Consider the following 24495-nt stretch of genomic DNA (forward strand, 5'->3'; position numbering starts at 1 on the left):
TACGGTATTGCTATCTTGTTACTTTGTTTCTTCCTATTACAATGTTACTTGCCATAGACCGCTGTTTCTTTTATTATTATGCTTTGGAGCGGCTCCGAGCGTTCGAAGTCAAAGGTGTCCCTTGTTAGCTATAAAAGTTTTCGTCTTTCTGTTCGCCTAATGTTATTGCTTCTTTTTAGAATTCAGTCATGCATTTGTCGTTTCCTTGATAAGTAATACAAGCGAATGTAAATGAGGAGCTTTTGTTGATTTGGAACTCGAAATGTACGCACTCGTGAGCAGAAAAGCGCCAATCATGGTTCGCAGTACGCCTCGGCTAAGCGCCTCCCACTCAGAACGAGTACTCGTACACAGCGCATAAATAGCCAGCTAGCGGACACCGCTGCGGCAGACGGTCCTCGCCTCTCATCGCCATGGTGGACGCAGCCGCCGCCTTCCTGCTGCTGCTGGCCGTCTGTCAGGCGGCGACGGCGCTGCCGGCGACCGCTGCAGAGCACGGGCAACCTTACCGTCCGGGTGGGTACTCACTGACGTTTAACGTTCATACGCGCCCGTCACCTTTCAGCAGCTGCACCGTACCGTGCTGTCAGCAGGCGTAAGAGCGAAGTAATACCCAGAAGTAGATACGTACGTGTCTACCAAACTAAGCGTTTTCCCGGAAAGGTGGCTCCGCGTTTTCAAACCTGATCAGAAGCTGCGAACTCAGAGAGCTAGACTTCCTCTTCAGCAGAAATTACGGTACTAATTGTCTCGCATACACTTTGTTTGGTTATCCCGTGTTTCCACGTTTGTATGCTGCAAGATACTACACGGAATTTCGCGGTTCAGCTAAAGTGTAGCAGTACTATTTTATCCCCACCCAGTTCCTATCGGCAACGGTCTGCGTGCTGAATCTATGCAGGGTGTTACAAAAAGGTACGGCCAAACTTTCAGGAAACATTCCTCACACACAAATAAAGAAAAGATGTTATATGGACATGTGTCCGGAAACGCTTAATTTACATGTTAGAGCTCATTTTAGTTTGGTCAATATGTACTGTACTTCCTCGATTCACCGCCAGTTGGCCCAATTGAAGGAAGGTCATGTTGACTTCAGTGCTTGTGTTAACATGCGACTCAATGCTCTACAGTACTAGCACCAAGCACATCACTACGTAGGATCAACAGGTTAGTGTTCATCACGAACGTGGTTTTGCAGTCAGTGCAATGTTTACAAATACGAAGTTGGCAGATGCCCATTTGATATATGTATTAGCACGGGGCAATAGCCGTGGCGCGGTTAGTTTGTATTGAGACAGATTTCCAGAACGAAGGTCTCCCGACAGGAAGACGTTCGAAGCAATTAATCGGCGTCTTAGGGAGCACGGAACATTCCAGCCTATGACTCGCGATTGGGGAAGACCTAGAACGACGAGGACACCTGCAATGGACGAGGCAATTCTTCGTGCAGTTGACGATAACCCTAATGTCAGCGTCCGAGAAGTTGCTGCTGTACAAGGTAACGTTGAACACGTCACTATATGGAGAGTGATACGGGAGAACCAGTTGTTTCCGTACCATGTACAGCGAGTGCAGGCACTATCAGCACCTGATTGGCCTCCACGGGTACACTTCTGCGAATGGTTCATCCAACAATGTGCCAATCCTCATTTCAGTGCAAATGTTCTCTTTACGGATGAGGCTTCATTCCAAAGTGATCAAATTGTAAATTTTCACAATCAACATGTGTGGCCTGACGAGAAGCCGCACGCAATTGTGCAATCACGTCAACAACACAGATTTTCTGTGAACGTTTGGGCAGGCATTGTTGGTGATGTGATTGGGAGCCATGTTCTTCCACCTACGCTCAATGGAGCACATTATCATGATTTCATACGGAATGCTCTACCTGTGCTGCTAGAACATGTGCCATTACAAGTATGACACAACATGTGGTTCATGCACGATGGAGCTCCTGCACATTTCAGTCGAAGTGTTCGTACGCTTCTCAACAACAGATTCGGTGACCGATGGATTGGTAGAGGCGGACCAATTCCATGGCCTCCACGCTCTCCTGACCTCAACCCTATTGACTTTCATTTATGTGGGCATTTGAAAGCTCTCGTCTACGCAACCCCGGTACCAAGTGTAGAGACTCTTAGTGCTCGTATTGTGGACGGCTGTGATACAATACGCCATTCTCCAGGGCTGCATCAGCGCATCAGGGATTCCATGCGACGGAGCGTGCATGCATGTATCCTCCTAACGGAGGACATTTGGAACATTTCGTGTAACAAAGTGTTTGAAGTCACGCTGGTACGCTCTGTTGCTGTGTGTTTCCATTCCATGATTAATGTGATTTGAAGAGAAGTAATAAAATGAGCTCTAACATGGAAAGTAAGCGTTTCAGGACACATGTCCACATAACATATTTTCTTTCTTTGTGTGTGAGGAATGTTTCCTGAAAGTTTGGCCGTACCTTTTTACAACACCCTGTATACTGTAAGGTGCCTCTTCCGTGAGGAAGACATTTTTACCAGTTTTAATAAACTATTGTCTCTTGTTGATGTATTCACGATAGTTAGGAAGTGCTGTAGTCCGTAGCCGCCCATGAGTCGGAGAGCATTCCCCCCCCTGGCTGGCTAGGTGGCGAAGCGACCATATGTCGCGCGTAGTGGGGTGGGGCTCGGCGCTGGACCGTAGCAGCCATCGTCAGCCTGGGAAATATACATGACGGGTAGTACCGCCATCTTGGCGCCAAAGTCACTGTTTTTGTTTGTTCATATTTAATAATTAAAGTCACTTATGACAACATGAACACCAGGAGGAGCCTCTGGATGTTTAAAACTATTTATCATAATTTTGCCTCGTTAAAATTCACACCCATTCTTTAACAAATGCATATCTTAGTAAGTACGAACTTGATCGGAAATCCACGAACTGTGACGAACCTAGCAAGAGATACGGACGGCGTTAAGAGCTGTTCCTGTCTTGTTCGATAGTAGCCATGCTCTCGGTTACGAGTAGTTTGTGACATGAGTGTTTCATTATTGATCTAATAGGAATAAAGGTGATATTACGGCATTGTGAATTTTAATAGATACCCTAAAGTTAATCGACATCAATTTCAGATAATTAGCTTGCACTGACAGAGACATCCGATGTAACAATGAAGAATCGGCACGGGACGACATTTACGAGAGCTGCACCGCGCACAGGTAGGAGTAAATCCTACGACACGACCCACCAAGGCGGATCAAGGAAGGTCCGACTTACACTCGCAAATTCCGTGTGTAAATGCTGACCAGTTGTACTGTACTTCACATATTCCACTCTCTATGGACTCGCGGCTAAGCTAACTAATAACTGTATCAGTTTAGAAGCGAGGGGGTCTTGCAATACGCGTTGATTCGCATTGGGATAGGCTGAGATTTCTTTAAATTTACCACATTGGTCATTAAGCAATATGTCTACAAAAACTATTTCCTGGTCTTTAGGAAGAGTTTCCAAAAAAATTTATTTCTTTCATTCTTCTCTGTCTTATTCCAACATTGGAAAAGCAAAAGCTTTACCAGCAATACTCATTACCAGATGTAGGTTCTCTAAGTGACCACTCATATGGAAGAATTGTTCTACCATAAAATTCTTGCTCTGAATCTCAATCTGGCATGTATCTATCCTGCAATAAGCTTTATGTACTCATTCCCCCTTACATAATTCCAAATGAAAGACTCTACATAAGTTATGAATATGATTATAAAAAAAACATTTAAATTTTCTAAACATGCATGGTGGTGTCTGTTTGTTCTATATCATGTCTCCCTATCACTTTCGCGCAACGACACTCTAAGCGTGTTTTTTAGGGAATTGACTAGTTTGAACCTGGGACCTGTTGCTGGTAAGGAGACGCCAGACCACACATGATATGTAGAATTCAGAAGAGTTCAGTGAGACTAGCGATGATATAACCAAATACTAAATGATCTCAGCGCCTGCTCCACTGCACTCCCTGTAAAAGCATCTTAATACTAACTAAATTTAGTGGAAGGGGTTCAAGGCATTCGTATTTTTAGTTAGCTGGTAAAATAACGTCGAAAAAGCAGTTAAGTTTACCATTGGAAATTTTATTATACTCACAAAACATTGTTTATAAATTGCACTATTGATAAAAGGAAGTGTTTTAATACAGGATGGTACAAATCAACGGCGTTCAACAAAAATGTGAACGAATATTCCCTGAATGGGTTTCCAAGTTCTACACTGGATCGAAGGATGACCTATGCCATATCACATCTATAATATAGGTTTAAATTAAGTTTCACAAAAGAGAAAAACTATCAAAACGGTCTACAGTGACCCTCAATTATAATTAATAACTTATCTAACTTGTCGTAAATTATAGTGGCTGGTGTGGCTTCTCAATAACTATATAACAGAGAAATCATCGCGTTTCAGATTTTTACTTCAAGTGGCAAATGTGAACACCATGAGCTTTAATTGACGATCGACACTAGTATTACGCAAAAAGAGGGTGTAACAGATGAGACTTCTGCAGTTCTGAGTGAAGCTTTATGCGCTGTTATGCGGCATCGTGTGCGTTCATTACCTTGTCGGTGTTCATCAGGGGGCCGCGGGCAGCACAGCTCCGCTCACCTCGCCGACTCGGAACTAACTCTCCCCTAACTTCTCCTTACTACAATTTACCGAAGTAGGTTTAAAAAAAAACTATCTGGCTGTGTTTTCATCTGACCAGTCAGGGTCTCAATGTTAACCTTGAGCTCCGCCTACAAAAATTTTGTCTATCCAATGAGAAACGTTATACTTTTCGTGGTGGGGCAATGTTTTTAAAGTTTGCAACATAACAGAGAAGCGAAAAAGTCTCACGCTAAAAATTGCAGCTGGTGTGGTTCTTTTAGCGTTATCGTAAGATCTATACTGTTCTTCTGGAGGGCTCTAGCTTTTAACATGGGCTGGAGGGTGGTCCTTGACGTAACAGAGACGCGAAAAAGTCTCACGCTAAAACTTGCTGGTGGTAGTCTTAGAGGTAGGCTGGCGACGTGGGTGTCCAGTCCGTCCCTTATCGTAGGGCCTTCTAGCTTAACACGGTTCTGCTCTCGGCTTCTGTTCTCGTTTCTCCCCTCGGAACTGTGTCGGTCTCATGGTGGGAAGGTATGACATGCATTTAGGAATTCTTGTGTTAGTCTGTGGTATTCCATTTGCTCACTCGTTACTCGTATTACTTTGGTTAATTTAATGTCACGATTTATTCGGAGCTATGTGTCATACTACTAGATTTGCTTATTATGTCAGGGTTTTCGTGGAAGGTGTTGGATTTGCCTGACACCTTACAAGAAAACATTTAAATTTCCGTTAATTGCTTCAGCTTACAATTTCGTTAGAATAATCATTTAAAGAACAGCCTATGTAACTTTCATAATTAATAAAACAAGTGCAGGTTACATTTCGTTCTGGAATTTTTACCTTCTACGAATTCCACTTTTCTATACATCACTCGATTGCGAAATAATCTCATCTTCGGCGATTTTTCCATTGAACTGTCTTTTCCTCTAATACAATTACTTTTTTTTAGTTATTCTAATTCCAATCACACTTCTCATTTTTAATGGTATCTGTTTACTGATGTAAAGTTCGAGTGCCACGTTACAAAACATATTATAGTTCTCTTCATTCTTCCACTTTAAACTGTGTTGTACATCCGACGTTTGTATCTGCACAATGTGTGACTACTAAAGCGTGAAATCTTAGCTTCCACTTAGCGTGCAAATGGACAAGACATCTGAACTGTCTTCTCAAACCTACCGTGTCAAACAGACATTCTAAATAAATATGACCCTAGCCCTGTAAAGCAGCTAATATCAGGTCCGGATCGTAACAAAAATCATTAGAAATGCTGCTGTCACGTACCTAAAATGCATGAATTAATAAAAGTGAAAGTTTGGGGTATATTCTAGAAACACAACGCAGCTATTTCCTTTTTTTCTACACATAATTTATCAGCTATTGCTTTCAGTTGTCAAGTGATAAATAACAATCACGTGCAATTACTTCTGACACTCAATAACAAAATATTTAAGTCTTGGACATATTGAAAAGACGATTATTAAAATCGTTATCTCTACACATGAAAATTTTTCATCAGAGGTAAGAATGATTATTAAAAATCCTTATCAGCTCATTTAAATCTATATTGTCCTAGCTGGTCGGGAACTGAGCTGTTGGACAATAAATTTACTTTTTGAACCAAGGAAAAAAAATCTCATGTACTCAATGTGAGGGTATGTTAGTATCCTAGCTTTTCATATTCAGTGGTCAAAGCATACGCAAGCTGGAGTGAGCTAAATCTAGACTCAACATTTACTGTGCCCTAATGCATGAGGGTACTTTACCAACCAGCATGTGCAACGGCGTTGTCTCTGCGCTGGATCTGAAACGTTAATTACGTACTCTGGCATTGATTGAATTCACGCAGTCGCAACTTTTCTGTGTTCCGTAGAACGTAAATCTTTCCCTAGCCAAAATAAAAGCTATTGCACATTCGCTATGGGTTGGAGCGACTAGCACAATATTTTTGCCCTAAAAAATTCCCAAAGGAATAATTAACTACCGCTTTGTTATCTGTCGCCATGATACATGAAGCGTATCGTCCTCACTTCGCAGAAAGCAAATCTCTCAATGTCCTCCCTTATTTCCATACACTTGGGCGATAAGCAGCGAGATGGATAAGAGAGAGAGAGAGAGAGAGAGAGAGAGAGAGAGAGAGAGCCTTAATTCTAGCTCTAAAAATGCTTTTATACAATCGAGATCTCCCCACCGTGTCGCGTCTCCGTCGCCAAGTAACGCTTTAGCCAATCACCGTCTCGCTAGAGGTGAACATTTTCTTGCTGGATTGCAGCCTAGCCCTGTTAATGACTTGCAGCCACTTACTCTCGGCCGGCCATGGTGGCCGAGCGGTTCTAGACGCTACAGTCTGGAATCGCGCGACTGCTAGGGTCGCAGATTCGAATCCTGCTTGGGCATGGATGTTTGTGATGTCCTTAGGTTAGTTACGTTTAAGTAGTTCTACGTTCTAGGGGACTGATGACTTCAGTTGTTAAGTCCCATAGTGCTCAGAGCCATTTGAACCATTTAAACTTACTCTCGGTCACGGCCTTATTTACGTTAAAAGGAATAATGTATTGTTCTGGCTAAATGAGAGTTTTACGATATCATTAAGCACCTGTTTCGTTCGTCTCCAAAATGTGTTTCACTTTAATTTGTTTGTTCATGGCAGTCCATATATTGGTAGATATTGTTTTGTTAGGTTTCGGTATATGAGATTAACTGCAATTACCTTTTGTTGATGTAATATTATTATTCTTTTCTGAGGATCTCATGGTGTATCGTCTTGTCGTTATGGATCAAGCTCATGTACGGTCCATAAAATCCAGACACCTTACAACTGACATCTTTGGATAAAAGTCCTTTATCTGCATATCTAACACATCGTCCTCGATGTCAAGTGTGAGTTTTATACCAGTAAACGTAGGTCTGCTCTGTCACCCATAAACGTGTACGATCGTCACCCAAGGATTTCTAAATCGACTTCCGCAGTGGAAGCACGACAGATTGGAGCCTGTTTCTCAGATATTTATTCAAAATCCAAAGTAGTCCCTTATTCAGGGAAAAAATAAAGCTTCCCCGTTCTAGGCAAATTCCTAGTGAAGAAGATTTGCAGCCGTTGCCTTTCTATTACCTGTTATGAGGTAAATAATGTGTCTTTGTTTCGTGTGGATGACTGTGAAGAGTGCTTGTACTGCACAGCGTGTGCTTTTATTGCTATTAATGAAAGGAAGGAAGAGAGTGAAGCACGGTGCCAATACATAGCCTATTCCTCTCGAAGAATAGGGCTGCAGAACTTAATGTCACCATCCTACAAAAGGACACTAACAACAGTGGTGAATGCTCTTTCTCCATGAGACACTGCGGAGAGGTTTGGAATTTAATCCAGGACACTGGCTTAACGAGTGGCGGTCAGGTACTTTCCACCACCATCTCTCTTCCCCTTGCAGGACAAATACTAGCACTCAAAATTTTTCACCGTTAGGATTCGATCTGGAGTAACCCTAGTCGAGGGCCACGGCACAAGAGTCCGACAGCGACCTTGGCTATGGAGGTGGGCTGTTATTAGCAATTCTATATTGACAGGGTGTAAAATAAGTGTCATACACAGACATAAGTATACAATCTCACCACTGTCATTAGACCTAACATAGTATAAAATTTGATTTGGTAAATTCTGTCAGTGCAAGCAAGATCGTGATATAGTTTCCTTCAATGAAAGTAACGTTTTTTGTACACAGAAGATATACCTTTTCTTTAAGAAGCCATTCACTTTGGCCGTGTAAAGTTGTCCCGATTCGTCTTCAAGTTGGGCACTGACCTCTAACATGTGGTTCTTTGCTCTGGCGAGACGACAACCTTGCCCCCCCCCCTCTCCCCCGCTTGTGTTGCTTGTGCGTGTAAATCACAGTACAACAAATTTTAACTGAATATATTTTATTTTGTAATTAGCAAACAACAGCAAATTTAGGTGGTAATCTGTCTTATATTTTAGCCGAGGACGAGACGATCTTTTACAATATTGTGACGTGTCTGGACTCTGGTCCAAGCTTTTATGCTGGAGATATTAGTGTGTATCAGAATAGCTAGTTCATTCCATTTACGTTTTCATCTCTGTATTTGCAGTACCCACTTTAATAATTTTGCGACCTCTATCCACATTCATCTCATTACATTGTAGTATGGGCGTTTATAACCTAGCGGTCGTGCGCTCTCACTGCTGAACCATCATCATCATCATCATCATCTTTCAAGAAATAGAACTATTTAATCCACCACGTTTAACTAGCGACATGCGGCCAGACTACTATGCTACTGTCTAAATCGCACACTCTCAACTACGCCACACGATTCCCGGCGCTTAAATAAACTCGAGGCACTCATCAACGTATAGAAATATTTCCCAACACACACACTGAGGTGACTTCCCTCTTAACTAATTTTAGGTGAACAATCCAAGTTACTCTCATGTTAACCCACACTGAGTTGGCAGAATTCATGCGACATCTCCCAGAATTGTGTGGGACCTACTTTCACCCGGATAGTTCTGCAACTCGATGTAGCATTGCCTCAACAAGTCGTTGCAAGTCTCCTGCTATGCTGCCTCTGTGGCAGTATGAAATTTCATCCGGCGCAGAGCGTTGTGCATAAACGGACCTCTCGATTATGTCCCACAAATGTTCGATGTAATTCGTGTCGGACGACCTGTGTGGCCAAATCATCCGTTCGAACTGTCCAGAACATACTTCAGAAAAATCACTAACAACTGCGGCCCATAGAATAACAATACATTTGTTTGTTTTAATGTATTTTGTTACCTGTTTGCTACCTTTACGTCGTGTAATCGGTTCCCAACCGTACAGATTATTCCGCCCCATTAGCTGAGTCAGCCCGTTGAATTTCCACGCACGGGGGCCCGGGTTCAATTCCCGGCTGGGGAGGGTGATTTTCTCCCCTCAAGGACTGGGTGTTGTGCTGTCCTCGTCATCATTTCATCCCCATTGTCGATGCTCAGATCACCCAATGTGGCGTCGCAGCGCTCAATAAGACCTGCACTTGGCGGCCGAACTTCCCGTCTGGGACCTCCCGGCCGCTGACGCCATACGATCATTTCCAACAGTACAGATTTTATTGTAGTTCGTTTAAGTGGTCTGGTGAAGAACAGTCATTAGAAACGATTGACAGGACAAGAAGTTCACTGTATAACTTGTGTTCAGTGAGGGGCCGTAAAAGGTATGTTCTACAAAATTTTGAACCTATAAGTTTCGTTGTAGAATGTAGGTACCTTAACGACGGATTGTGTTGCAAAATCTGCATCGTCCTTGATCGTTGTGGTAACAACAGGAAACACGATAGCTAAACTCACAACGTGCCTGCCGAGGCCCAGTATGGACACCTGGTCCTGAGGTGGCACTATGCCTAACTACCAGACTCGCATGTTGTTGTTGTCTTCAGTCCTGAGACTGGTTTGATGCAGCTCTCCATGCTACTCTATCCTGTGCAAGCTTCTTCATCTCCCAGTACATACTGAAACCTACATCTTTCTGAATCTGCGTAGTGTAGTCATCTCTTCGTCTCCCTCTACGATTTTTACCCTCCACGCTGCCCTACAATACTAAATTGGTGATCCCTTGATGCCTCAGAACATGTCCTACCAACCGATCCCTTTTTCTGGTCAAGTTGTGCCACAAACTTCTCTTCTCTCCAATCCTATTCAATACTTCCTCATTACTTATGTGATCCACCCATCTAATCTTCAGCATTCTTCTGCAGCACCACATTCTGAAAGCTCCTATTCTCTTCTTGTCCAAACTATTTATCGTCCATGTTTCACTTCCATACATGGCTACACTCCATACAAATACTTTCAGAAATGACTTCCTGACACTTAAATCTATACTCGACGTTAACAAATTTCTCTTCTTCAGAAACGCTTTCCTTGCCATTGCCAGTCTACATTTTATATTCTCTCTACTTCGACCATCATCAGTTATTTTGCTTCCCAAATAGCAAAACACCTTTACTACTTTAAGTGTCTCATTTCCTAATCTAATTCCCTCAGCATCACCCGACTTAATTCGACTACATTCCATTATTCTCGTTTTGCTTTTGTTGATGTTCAACTTATATCCTCCTTTCAAGACACTGTCCATTCCGTTCAACTGCTCTTCCAAGTCCTTTGCTGTCTCTGACAGAATTACAATGTCATCGGCGAACCTCAAAGTTTTTATTTCTTCTCCATGGATTTTAATACTTACTCCGAATTTTTATTTTGTTTCCTTTACTGCTTGCTCAATATACAGATTGAATAACATCGGGGAGAGGCTGCAACCCTGTCTTACTCCCTTGCCAACCACTGCTTCCCTTTCATGTCCCTCGACTCTTATAACTGCCATCTGGTTTCTGTACAAATTGTAAATAGCCTTTCGCTCCCTGTATTTTACCCCTGCCACCTTTAGAATTTGAAAGAGAGTATTCCAGTCAACATTGTCAAAAGCTACAAATGCTAGAAATGTAGGTTTGCCTTTCCTTAATCTTTCTTCTAAGATAAGTCGTAAGGTCAGTATTGCCTCACGTGTTCCAGTATTTCTACGGAATCCAAACTGATCTTCCACGGGTCGGCTTCTACTAGTTTTTCCATTCGGCTGTAAAGAATTCGAGTTAGTATTTTGCAGCTGTGGCTTATTAAACTGATTGTTTGGTAATTTTCATATCTGTCAACACCTTCTTTCTTTGCGATTGGAATTATTATATTCTTCTTGACGTCTGAGGGTATTTCGCCTGTTTCATACATCTTGCTCACCAGATGGTAGAGTTTTGTCAGGACTGACTCTCCCAAGGCCGTCAGTAGTTCCAATGGCATGTTGTCTACTCCGAGGGCCTTGTTTCGACTCAAGTCTTTCAGTGCTCTGTCAAGCTCTTCACGCAGTATCGCATCTCCCATTTCATCTTCATCTACATCCTTTTCCATTTCCATAATATTGTCCTCAAGTACATCGTCCTTGTATAGACCCTCTATATACTCCTTCCACCTTTCTGCTTTCCCTTCTTTGCTTAGAACTGGGTTTCCATCTGAGCTCTTGATATTCATACAAGTGGTTCTCTTTTCTCCAAAGGGCACTTTAATTTTCCTGAGGAAGTATCTATCTTACCCCCAGTGAGATAAGCCTTTACATCCTTACATTTGTCCTCTAGCCATCCCTGATTAACCATTTTGCACTTCCTGTCGATCTCATTTTTGAGATGTTTGTATTCCTTTTTGCCTGCTTCATTTACTGCAATTTTATATTTTCTCCTTTCATCAATTAAATTCAAAATTTCTTCTGTTACCCAAGGATTTCTACTAGCCCTCGTCTTTTTACCTACTTTATCCTCTGCTGCCTTCACTACTTCATCCCTCAAAGCTACTTATTCTTCTTCTACTGTATTTCTTTTCCCCATTTCTGTCAATTGTTCCCTTATGCTCTTTCTGAAGCTCTGTACAACCTCTGGTTCTTTCACTTTATCCAGGTCCCTTCTCCTTAAGTTCCCACCTTTTTGCAGTTGCTTCAGTTTTAATCTACAGTTTATAACCAATCTGTCCCTGGAAATGTCTTACAATTTAAAACCTGGTTCCTAAATCTCTGTCTTACCCTTATATAATATATCTGATACCTTTTAGTATCTCCAGGGTTCTTCCATGTATACAACCACCTTTCATGATTTTGAAACGAATTGTTAGCTATGATTAAGTTATGCTCTATGCAAAATTCTACCACGCGGTTTCCTCTTTCATTTCTTAGCCCCAATCCATATTCACCTGCTACGTTTCCTTCTCTCCCTTTTCCTACACTTGAATTCCAGTCACCCATGACTATCAAATTTTCGTCTCCCTTCACTATCTGAATAATTTCTTTTATTTGATCGTACATTTCTTCAATTTCTTCGTCATCTGCAGAGCTAGTTGGCATATAAACTTGTACTACTGTAGTAGGTGTGGGCTTCGTATCTATCTTGGCCACAATAATGCCCTGACTATGCTGTTTGTAGTAGCTTACCCGCATTCCTATTTTCCTATTCATTATTAAACCTACTCCTGCATTACCCCTATTTGATTTTGTGTTTATAACCCTGTAGTCACCTGACCAGAAGTCTTGTTCCTCCTGCCACCGAACTTCACTAATTTCCACTATATCTAACTTTAACCTATCCATTTCCCTTTTTAAATTTTCTAACATACCTGCCCGATTATGGGATCTGACATTCCACGCTCCGATCCGTAGAACGCCAGTTTTCTTTCTCCTGATAACGGCATCCTCGTGAGTAGTCCCCGCCCGGAGATCCGAATGGGGGACTATTTTACCTCCGGAATATTTTACCCAAGAGGATGCCATCATCATATAATCATACAGTAAAGCTGCATGCTCTCGGGAAAAGTTACGGCCGTAGTTTCTCCTTGCTTTCAGCCGTTCGCAGTACCAGCACAGCAAGGCCGTTTTGGTTATTGTTACATGGCCAGATCAGTCAATCATCCAGACTGTTGCCCCTGCAACAACTGAAAAGGCTGTTGCCCCTCTTCAGGAACCATACGTTTGTCTGACCTCTAAACAGATACCCCTCCGTTGTGGTTGCACCTACGGTATCTGTATCGCTGACGCACGCAAGCCTCCCCACCAACGTAAGGTCCATGGTTCATGGGGGTGGGGGCAGACTCGCATATAGGTTCCAAATTCATGTACAGCTTTCTAGGGTGAGGTATCCACCTTTTCTTTATGTCACTTTAGTCAAACATTGAGGTCGTTTATACGAGAACGACATGGCCCGCTTTCTCTCGCTCTCTTTCGTATCTTCGTGTTTGTACTCTGTGTCCGTTGGCGTGAAATTAAACGTCACACTTTGCTGTCTTCGTTACTCTGATATAAGGATGGCTCCGGGTTTTTTATGTGTCTAGTATTGTTACTAAGCCGGGAGGTAGCCTCTGAAATGAGTTCACCTCATTCCTGTGGCTAATGCTTCATCATCTTGGTTTCAGTGAGACACATGCAGTTGATGTCGTTATATGGAGAATCATGCTTGATCTTCAACTCTTTTTGATACAGTGAATGTCCCGAATGAGTTTCTTGCTGCTCTAATCTAGCTACAACGTCCTTGATGGTGTCACTGTTCCGAATAATAAGTACATATCATCCATTGTCATTTTAGGCATTTGATAAAGAATCGGCAACTTTCGTTTACTTCATGCACACCTGATTTTTTTTCAGCAGAGTTACATCACGCTATCGAAACACACTGATGTGCAACACATTAGAACCACTTGCTAAACAGGCTCCTACTTTGGAGTAATATGGCAGCGATTCTGCGTGACATTGATTCGACAAGTGCTTGGTACGTTTCCGGAGGTACGTGACAGCGACGCCTACGCAGATGAAATACGATTCCCTACTAAATTTCGGGACGATGTTATATGGCACGCGGAGCTGTCGCTCAGTAGCGGTAGTGACCCAGATGTGTCCCATCATGATCTGATCAGGCGAATTTGGTCGCTAAAACATCAGTCTAAGTTCACTGTCACACTCCTTCAACCAATGTTGTGATTCCAGCCTCTTGACACAGATGTTTGCCATGCTGGAAGATACCATCACCATCGGAGAAGACATAAGGCATCAACGGATTTAAATAACCCCAACAATGTTCATTGTTGTCGTATTGCCTTCCTATGGAAGCCTAGTGAATGTCACACGGAATATATTACGTCCCCCAAATCCCCTCTCACAATCTGCGAACGTTTATGTTTCGGGCATCCATTCGTCTAGGTGATGACATTATCCGAACACGACCGTCGACAGAAAACGACATGTTTCCACTGTAACTACCGTAATCGTAATTAATGATGTCGCTGTGTCAAAATGGAAACACATAGCGGTCGTCAACTGCGGAGTCCCATTTTCAACAATGTGCTCTAAATGGTGCCTACGTCAGTATAGCACTCTGTCGTAATATCTACCACTACATCGCCTCCTGCCTTACTTTACAGAGTTGAAAACCCTCCAACCTCCACGTCCAACACAATATACCCTTCTCGTTGTTTCTATAGACGTTCCCTGCAATACCACAGTCGATCAGATTTGACGTTTCCGAGGTGCTCGTTCGCAGGTGCCGAGCCATGACAAAGTCACTCAACGTCGGTGGATTTCCACGTATGCAGTTCATATCGTCGCTACGATGATTCCATATTCATCTCTTCTCCGCTTGCTTACGTCCTTTACCGCGCCAAGTCGCTGCAACACCACAAGGAGACGACATTCATTCTCGCTGCGAGCAGTGCTCATCATGCTTTGGTTCATCTGTATATCCTGCTGCTGACCTTCTCTTTAATACATCCATTTTTTGCGAAGGAACCAGTACTGTTCAAAGTTACGTCAATATACAGGGTTACCCGAAAGTCTGTTAATATTTGAAAATGCATTAATTCACAGAATAATGCTGGCAGAGAGGCAGAAATTGATACACATGCCTAAAATGACATGGGGTTTCATTGAAACCAAAACAATAGCAAAAATTAGCCAACATATGGCATTGGACAGCGACACAACACTGACGCCGCATGAGAATCATGTATAAAATGAACTGTAGTGAAAGAGGGAGTCACATGCTCCACCAATCGCGGCATGTAGACTTTACCAGAAAAGGTACTATTAGTGAAGCTTTACCATCAGGATGGAGAATCCAATATCGCACCTTAATGATCCTATCGCCAAAACAAGTGCATTCGATTGAGTAACGGTCGCAGTGAAGAAAACGATTACGAAGTTCGAAGCCCACTACTGTTTGGATAGCACTAAGGCGTACCCTCCAACGCTATTCGTACAAAATCGGGGGTCATCATAAACTGTTAGACACCGATTTTCTGTCTCGGAGAGCAGTGTGGGCTCTTCAAAAAATAGGGGAAGTTGAAGATTAGCGAGACGGCCGGTGTGGCCGAGTGGTTCTAGGCGCTTCAGTCCGGAACCACGCTACCGCCACGGTCGTAGGTTAGAATCCTGCCTCGGGCATGGGTGTGAGTGATGTCCATAAGTTAGTTAGGTTTAAGTAGTTCTAAGTTCTTGGGGACTGATGACCTCAGATGTTAAGTCCCATAGTGCTCAGAGCCATTTGAAGATTAGCGGTCTAGCGTTTTGTGTACTCCGAGTGTCTGTTAGCAACCACAACTCCAGAATTTGGCCTATTAAATATCCTAGAACTGTCGCGAAAGCAGAAAATCACGATTTGCGGTGGACTTACTAAGTTAATCGTCACCGATTCCTTTGTCTTCGGGTAAATGTAGCTAATAAACACCTGCTGAAAGGCACGACTTTTATGCAGGATGGGGCTCAACTCCGTGTTGCTATACGTGTGGAAGATCTCTTCCCACTTCGTTTGGTGAGGATCACCTGCTTAGCCGCCATTTCCGTCAGTCTTGCCCTTGTGGGGTTACCTGAAGTCTCAAGTCTAGGGCGATCGTCCGACTTAATTAGACATGCTGAGTCAAGACAGCGGACGGCAATTTCTCAAAGTACCTACTGATACGCAGTACAGTCCTGGTCACAACATTGTGCCTTGACTACAGTTGTTGCGGATCACGATCGAAATGTCCGGCATCTGTTGTGCTGTTGTAATGAACATCATCTTCGTTAAAAATTAATTTTAATGCTAATGGTTGCTTTCTTAGCATTTGAGGCGCCTTCTGTTTCTCATTAGGTGCTTTTTTTTGTCTGAATACAATGACATACCGTGTCAAACATGGGTGTCAGCTTTCACCTCCCTATCTACGTTATCCCGTAAGTATTGAATTTTTTGAAAATTTTTAATTTTAACTGGCTTTTGGGTCACCCTCTTGTTGTGTACATAGTTCCGCGTAGTCAGCGCGTACACAACTTTCCCAATAGAGCGCGACCCGCTAAGCACAACAGCGCAGGCGCAGCGCTCGTCCGTCTCCACACTACGAGATGGCGCTGCCTTAGAGACGGACCAAATTCTGCTTCTGCCGATCCGCGTATTAATATGTCTCGCAGCCAATGAGATTGCTGCGAACGTAGAACCTTTTCTCATCGCGGATCACACTCGCGCAGTGAGACCTGAACGCGCGAGGTATTATAACGAGTGTACAGACCTCCGATTAGTCAGTCTGCATTAGTCTGCGTTAGTATGCATTAGTCTGTAGTCAAGTTTCAGTCTGCGCCTAATAAGATTACCACATTCCTGTATATAGCCATGAAGAGAAATGTATAGACACTTTGTCAAGTATCAGAGATAAGTGACAATAAGATTAACGTACCAAGACCAAAGGAACTTCAGATTGTCAATTGTAAACAACATCCAGAATCAAGTTACGTAATATCTATGCTTTTTATTATTTTAATAAATGTGTGTGAAAATTAATCAAGTTCTGTTTAAAGTTGGTCACCGTCAATCTGCTACTCTAAGGGTGCAAGTGACATTTCTATCGTCTGACCTAACGGCAGAAGATAAACGATAAGACCACGAGACATATTGCTGACACTCGCCTACTTCGTTAGAGCGACAAGTCAAATAATCTGATGGTGTGTGTACCGAAGGTCTTACAGTACGCACACCACACCTTTACTTCGTTTTACAGTAGTGTACCAACATCATTTCGTTCAATATATGTTTACTTCCCTCCCCCCCCCCCCCCCCCCCCGGTTTCTCTGTTTCGAAGCTGAAAGCACACACGGTGGCCATAAATGGGCTAAGGGCTAAGCTGCCACTGTAACTTTAGACCTGCTGCTGGAGGGCGTCCCTGATGCAACTGTGCAAGTTTCGTTTCAAATTTGTAGAGGTGCCTAGTTTAGCAGCAGTAGCCGTGGCTCTGTATGTGTGTTGCAGATCGAGTTCGGCGCAGTGTGGTGGGGTCGGTGGCGAAGGCGGTCCTGGACCCGTTCAACCTGCTGGGCCGCCTCAGAGGCGGCGGCTCGGCCGCGCACAGCGACAGCGTCAACGTGGGCGCCACGTTGCCCTTCGGCATCTCGGCGGGCATCTCCGGCTCCTCGTCGGACGCGCACTCTTCCGCGGGCGGCGCCGCCAGCGCCAGCTCCAACGCCGGGGGCGGCGGCAAACCGGGACACTACGGCGGCGCCGGCTCCGCGGCCTCCGTAGGGCCAGCCTGCGGCAACTACCCCAACTGTCACTAGCGCTCTTCGGTCACTGGTTTAATATTCTGGAGTGCGCAACGTGCATGAGTACCTGCGATCATGATTTCAGTTAGTTTGATAAAAATAATTCGTAGGTGCCGAAGAATTAACGATTTTGTACTTGCTAATAAACAATTCCATAACGATCTAATACAACCGATTTTTGTTTTTTAGATACTCCGCTGGAATAAACCTACAACACGTGTAAGGCCTGGTTTCATCAGAAGATGTCCGTGGTATTTGCATACTGAGACGTAGTACGGTTAACACGTCAATTTTCGGGCAGTATTTGCACTTCAAGAGAAGTCATCAGTGGCGTAATGTTGTTTCTTCTCTCACCACAGATGCAGTAACAAGACTTCAGTGCTACTCTTCAGGCCTTCGTTGTTGCTTCTTCCATTCACGCACTGTGGTCTAGTTAATTTTAAGAAACCAGCAGCATTAGTTTCCAATTTCACTTATATGAAACAGATGTCAGTGACAGGCTTGTGCATGAAGACTTCCAGAAAACTATTGAACGTAACATCTACGATATATACGAATGGACTGTTACCGAAAGCAAGTCGGCAAACCAGTCGTTGGCGTTATATTTATTAAAAAATGTAGGTCAGCTTCCTATTTCGAAACGACAGGCTCATTTTGAGTTTACAACTTACACATGTTGCTTATCATAATGTACTGTTTCCTTTCCTAGGGGCTCTGCCGTGAAAAATACAAAATAGAAAATCTGATTGGGTGTTGAATTTTGATGAAATAAGTTACGGATAAGGCGGACTTCGTAATTTTGATTGAGATAGTGCTGTAATTTGACCGTGCATGGCAGACCGGGTCGGCAACACTACAAAAAGCGACTGTACGGAAATAGTATCAGAAACTAGTTGAAATTTACCTTATAATCTTGTTAGAAACGCATTGCTAATTACAGTATAGTCTTCAAAACTGTCCTCCTAATTCTCTTGTAGGACGACCCGTCTTTCACTTTTCTCCGTCTGTTGAAAACTTCTTCAAGTTGTCGCTGTCAGGATCAATTTACAAATTCGGCGATAACTATTTCGAATCACTATTGAAACAACTTCGTTTCATAATGTAATTTTAATTTCCACCCAAAAGCATATTTAACACAGCGCCGAAGAATACACGTCTTTCGTATGAAGACAAGAGAGAGAGAGTAATCAATTAGTTGTTAAAAACAAACACTTACGCAAAAGTAAAAAAAAAAGATCAAAATTATTTATAAAAATTGGTCGCTGGCGCAGCGCTCTTCCGCATGCGTGATCGTAAATCATATCTTTGTATTGGCGAAGGCGCGGTAGTCAAAGTACCGTTACAATAAGTTGCGCGCAATTTTCTGCTCTGGTGGCCGTTTCTTGGGTGGTGACCCAGTCAAAAATCTTGTAAATTTTGCAGGAGTGAGTGACATTGTAAAGATACATTTATCTTAAACAATAACTAGAATGAGCACTTTTGGTGTTTCGAAGAAACATTTGGTATGTGTACGGATAACACAAACACTTCATATGACATGTAATAGAAATATTGAGGTTTTGTATGTGTTTTTAGAGGGAGGGGGGAAACGGGAGGGGGTGGAGGTTCAGCACTGATCCTGTTCTCAGTATTCGTCTGTTTGGAATCTTTAGTGGCTCTTATAATAAACGACAGTGTTCGTCTGCGGGAACAAAGCATGCTTCTGGAGGTGTGTTTTATTCTGTACTGGCTGCCACCTACTTAACGACGATGTCAGCACTTCCTCTCCAACTTCCTAAAGACAACACTCATGTAAATCACAAATAATTTGATATTTTTCAGTATTACACAAACAATTTTTTTAGATCGACTCACTTGTCCTCTGTGTCTCCACAATAAATGCTTTACCGAACATGTCCAAGTTCTCAATCGCCACATCTTTATTACTTTTAGATTTACTTCTCTCTTCGTTACACGTGACGATTGGAGGAGTGCTTAGGTTCGCCACGTGTCTCAGGTAACGGGATGAAGAAGGAGAACAAAGCTGTTTTAACTATTAGTACAACTTACAGGTAACTTTGATGTTTGCTTAGTTTGCCTCCCTCTATTATCACTCATGTCGATTCTTAAATTGTGTAAAAACTGGTGAATAATTTCTGTTACTATGTGGTGAAGACCGAATACCAATGCAATACTTTTTGCTTCAAAATTCTCAATTAAGGTTTCAAACACAGAGCCATAAAGGATAGCATGCGGGAACTTGCTCAAAGAGAAGGAAATAATGAATGCAAATAAAGTTGCTGGTGAACGATTAATTCCAGAATGATTCACATAGGAACAGCAATTCACTGTCTTAAAATATTTACTCTCCCGCGAGCTAAATTTCAAATCAATGGCCACTCACCATCAAGCGGTACATTTTATACGAAGATTATTTCGTGACGCTCACTCAAATCGCGACGGACAGTCTCTTGTTGGTGCAAGCAGTTATATTTTGTTCGTTGCTGATGTTGTAATAGCGTCCTATCGTTCCTGATGCATTTTTTATCCACATCAGTTTCAATGCAAAGCGATGCTTGATGTAAGGTAAAGAGCGACGCCACTGGAGAGTGGATGACTGGAAACGATCCATTTGGAATAATGAATCACGTTATACCCTATGGCGAACGCCTGGACAACGTTACCTGTCGTCAGGTGTAGTGCCAGAAGAGGCGATGTAATAGTATGGGGGTGTTTTCACTGTTCTTCTAATTTTGCTTTAGAAAACCTAAAGTGAGAAAGGATACGAACAGTTTTTACAGTATTGTGGGTTGAATAAAGTAGAGGAACAGTTTGGCAATGATGATTATTTTTATCAGCATTATAATGCACTCTTCTCAAAAAGTAGCATCTACTAGACAATGGTTTGTAAACAACGAAATTTCTGAAATGGTCTGGCCTGCCCAAAGTCCCAATTAGAACCCAATGGAACATCCTTGGGATGAGTTGTAACTTCGACTTCGCAAGAGACCTCAGCGTCTAACCTCACCACCTTCTCTCGTTTCGACTCTTGGGGAAGAATGGGCTACCATTCTTCTCTCACTGAAAGTGTTCCCAGCAGAGTCCAAGCCGTCACAAAGGTGTACGGTGGACACACCCCGTATTATTGCCCGCTAACACGTGTCCAGATTCTTACTGCCAGAAAAATGGTTCAAATGGCTCTGAGCACTATGGGACTCAACTGCTGTGGTCATTAGTCCCCTAGAACTTAGAACTACTTAAACCTAACTAACCTAAGGACATCACACACATCCATGCCCGAGGCAGGATTCGAACATGTGACCGTAGCAGTCGCACGGTTCCGGACTGCGCGCCTAGAACTGCGAGACCTGTTACTGCCAGACAGTGTAGTGATACTGCCATATCCACGATATCCTAATGTCAGAATTTACTAAGTCACCAACATCAGGCCGATTTCAAATCATATTTTCACTGCCTCATCGGTATTTTCGTCTCATGTTGTATTTCATGAAATCATTTTGCAACTTGCAATGAAGCAAACAAACTATATTGCCTGATCATATGGGATAAGATCCTCAAATGTATCAAGCGTACAGAAAACTTACGTAATTTTTATAAAATACGAGATGATGTATAACATTTTCAAGATTGTATCACAACACACAACGGTAGCAGAGAATTACGAGAGCATATCATCAGCAATACCTACAAATATCCTCATTAGCTTGTACTCAGTAATGGTAAGATTATATTTTTAAGGAACCCTGTAGCAAATCCAGAACGTGGTGAGCCCCAAAAATTAAACATACTATCGCCTACTGGAATTAAAATTTGAAAAGAGACCTTTACAGCATGAACTCGTGGATTGAGTATAAAGTATGTACAATATTATATCCTAAGTATCAAAAACATTTTGGCAACTGTTCTCCGTCTTCCTTATGAAAATGAATACCTCTGCGTGAAGTGCAAGACGGTGTCTGGAGCTACATAACAAAGACCGGAGGTATAAATTTTTCAGTAATGTCAGTGTGCAGAGAATGGGGAAAATGCTGAAGGAACTGTCTTTGACGTAAGGTAGGTTGTGTGCACCGAACGCTTGGTATTGCACGTCACAGAAACAGAAGTGTCAAGGCAAGTCGGATAGTCACATGCTAATTCATTAGTATCTACATAAGATAAACCAGTGTCTGTGATGCTACTAGTAAATCACTCAATAAAAATTAATGTTTAGAATAATGTTACACTACACTACTATAAAAATGGTCGGGGGCCATATTTTTGGTTCCTCCGCCGTGATGAAGTAAAGATTATCTGAAATAACGCAATATCTTAGGTGTCTTCATAAAACATTGTCTTATTTCTTTGTTGAGAGTAAAGAAATTTTGCATGTAATCGTAAAATCCAACCATCACCAACCCAGACAAGCTTCCTGATTCGTGTGTCTCCTTAATTTGGGTTCCCAACTCGCGGTCTGGAGGTTAGCTTTGCTGCCCCTGGATGACGCGGTTCCGGGTTCGGTTACCGGGCGGGTCGAGGATTTATCTGCTCGGCGACTGGGTGTTTGTGCTGTCCCCATCATTTCATCACTACCAGGAAATTGCAAGACTGGAACGTGAAAAGACTGGGACTTCGTACGGGCGCTGATAACGACACCGTTGAGCGACCGACAAACCAAAATTCTCATCATCATCCATAGTTTGCAAAAGGCTTGTACATCGTAGACTTCCCCATGAAGATTCACACGCACGATGGCAAGGCCGAGGCAACACTTTCATGTAGCCTGTGCCAAGGAAAATCCTATCATAAATCGAAACAGTAAAATCAGATCACAGATTTCTGACAGCTGATGAAATTACAAATCGAATGACCGCAATCTCTGTTCCATTACATGTATGTTAAGTAATTACATGAACTTGGTATGTGGGCGAAATTCTGAAACTACCAATTTCCTGTGGAGGATCTGGATTATCAGACAGTGGTGTAAGATACATTTTGTGATTTATGGAAGACATTTATATGGCGGCGGCCGTCAGATAATTCTGTGCCTTGTGTACGACGTCGGGGGGGGGGGGGGGGGGGGCGTTTATCTCTGACGTCGCGTGGAGAGGGCTGTCCTTGAGCTAAAATAGGTATTTGCCCACAACATACAGGCGTAACAAGTGTGGTTGAGTGCAGTTACCCTGTACGGTTGGCAACAAGGACTGTGTTTTCAGTTGTGGTCGCACACAAAAGTTATAAAACTGCTGGACACATGCACAACACCTCACTGACTCAGCTCACTACAGCATCTTACTACCTCGTTTGTCTCATTCATTTCTCGAAAGTGTGTACTGGCGCAGCAATGTGCCACTACGCTATATAATAGCTTCCTCTGACTTCCAATACCTGGGAATCAGACTTGCACAGTCCAGGCTCGCTATAAATTCTGTCGGCTGGTTTGCTGGTTGATTCGGGGAAGGGGACCAGACAGCAAGATCATCGGTCCCATCGGATTAGGGAAGGATGGGGAAGGAAGTCATGTGTGTCCTTCCACAGTAACCATCCTAGCACTTACCTGAAGCGATACAGGGAAACCACGGGAAACCTAAATCAGTATGGCCGAACGCGATTTCGATCCGTCATCCTCCCGAAAGCGAATCCTGTGTGCTAACCACTGTGCCACCTCGCATACTGCGCACGTCTGGGGACAACGCTAGGGTCTACCGCCCACTTACGTGCGGTTGATACATTGCTAAGCGCTACGGAGTATGCCGCTATTTTCAACGAATCTCTAAAAATCTCATAGCTATTTAACAATTCCCATTATCTCCCAGAACAGCTTTCTGCAGAGTGCGTCTGGCGTTAGACATTCAAAGATTGTCTTTCTTTTTTTTAACACAAGTTTGGTATTAATTGGTTGTCTGCCACCTTGTCATTCCGTTTCTAACATGCTAAGAGCTGGAATAAGCGAACTTATCTATCTTGTTAGTCCATTTTCTGTTTTAGCAAATTGCCATCTGTGACCGGGATATTTACACAAAGAATCCGATATTATGGATTAGTGTATCTCAAAAAGGGAAACCTATCTCAACTTTAATTCGTAATCAAGCATACAGCGAAATCAAGCCACAATTATGTGTAACTGCCACACCTGTCACAATACTTAAATATGGCAAGTTTTGGCAGAAACACCTGCAGTAAAGGAAGGAGTGAGACACTGCCACAGTCATGGCACAGGAAAAAAAACTCTAGAGGTAAGACATTACTTATCTGCGAGAATGGAGGGAAATGACAGGTAGAGAAAAACTACAGGCAAGATTTACAGGCTTTCACATCTTTTCGACTGACAACATCACGCACATTCATCACAGTTCTGATATTAGTAGTAGCAGCTACCGCCTGCTTATAAAATGCTCTCTGAAAGACCAATGAATGGTCTTTCATTTTTATTTCGGCTCACATCCACTGGAAAACTGGTGTTTAGGTCGGCTGCTGCTATAGGACGAGGAGCCATGAATGTCCTTCTGCTAAGAAAGTATCCCAACTCTAGAATGAACTACAGTCGCTTGAACTGTGTGGCAAAAAGAAGAGTTTTGTCAGAAGTGGAATCACTGTTAATATTACCAATTTCTTCCTTATGTGTTAGTCGGCGAAGCTCTTATTGCTTAGTATTTTGAAATCAGATAAGGCCAGTGATGTAAGATTCTTACGGAATTCTCCATGTCCCACAGATAGTGACTGTTCGTAGCCTGTAGCTTCCTTTCAACACGATTTTCAAATTCTTTTT

At 42.8% G+C, this 24495-nt stretch overlaps 1 protein-coding gene across 1 annotated transcript; it reads left to right on the plus strand.

Moving 5' to 3' along the window:
• Positions 1-386: 386 nt before the first annotated feature.
• LOC126351994 (forkhead box protein C1-like) lies at positions 387-17921 on the plus strand. Its single transcript, XM_050002650.1, has 2 exons — positions 387-516; positions 17461-17921. Exons 1-2 carry the CDS (start codon positions 414-416, stop codon positions 17763-17765), a joined length of 408 nt encoding a protein of 135 aa, XP_049858607.1. The 5' UTR covers positions 387-413; the 3' UTR covers positions 17766-17921.
• Positions 17922-24495: the final 6574 nt, after the last annotated feature.

The sequence above is a fragment of the Schistocerca gregaria genome, chromosome 1, assembly GCF_023897955.1.
Source record: "Schistocerca gregaria isolate iqSchGreg1 chromosome 1, iqSchGreg1.2, whole genome shotgun sequence".
NCBI classification, from domain to species: Eukaryota; Metazoa; Arthropoda; class Insecta; order Orthoptera; family Acrididae; genus Schistocerca; species Schistocerca gregaria.

Bases quoted from the DNA above. Each gene is read 5' to 3' on its own strand.
- LOC126351994 (XM_050002650.1), top strand. From the start codon at position 414: ATGGTGGACGCAGCCGCCGCCTTCCTGCTGCTGCTGGCCGTCTGTCAG. The intron at 517-17,460 runs GTGGGTACTCAC...TGTGTGTTGCAG, and splicing joins CGGGCAACCTTACCGTCCGG to ATCGAGTTCGGCGCAGTGTG.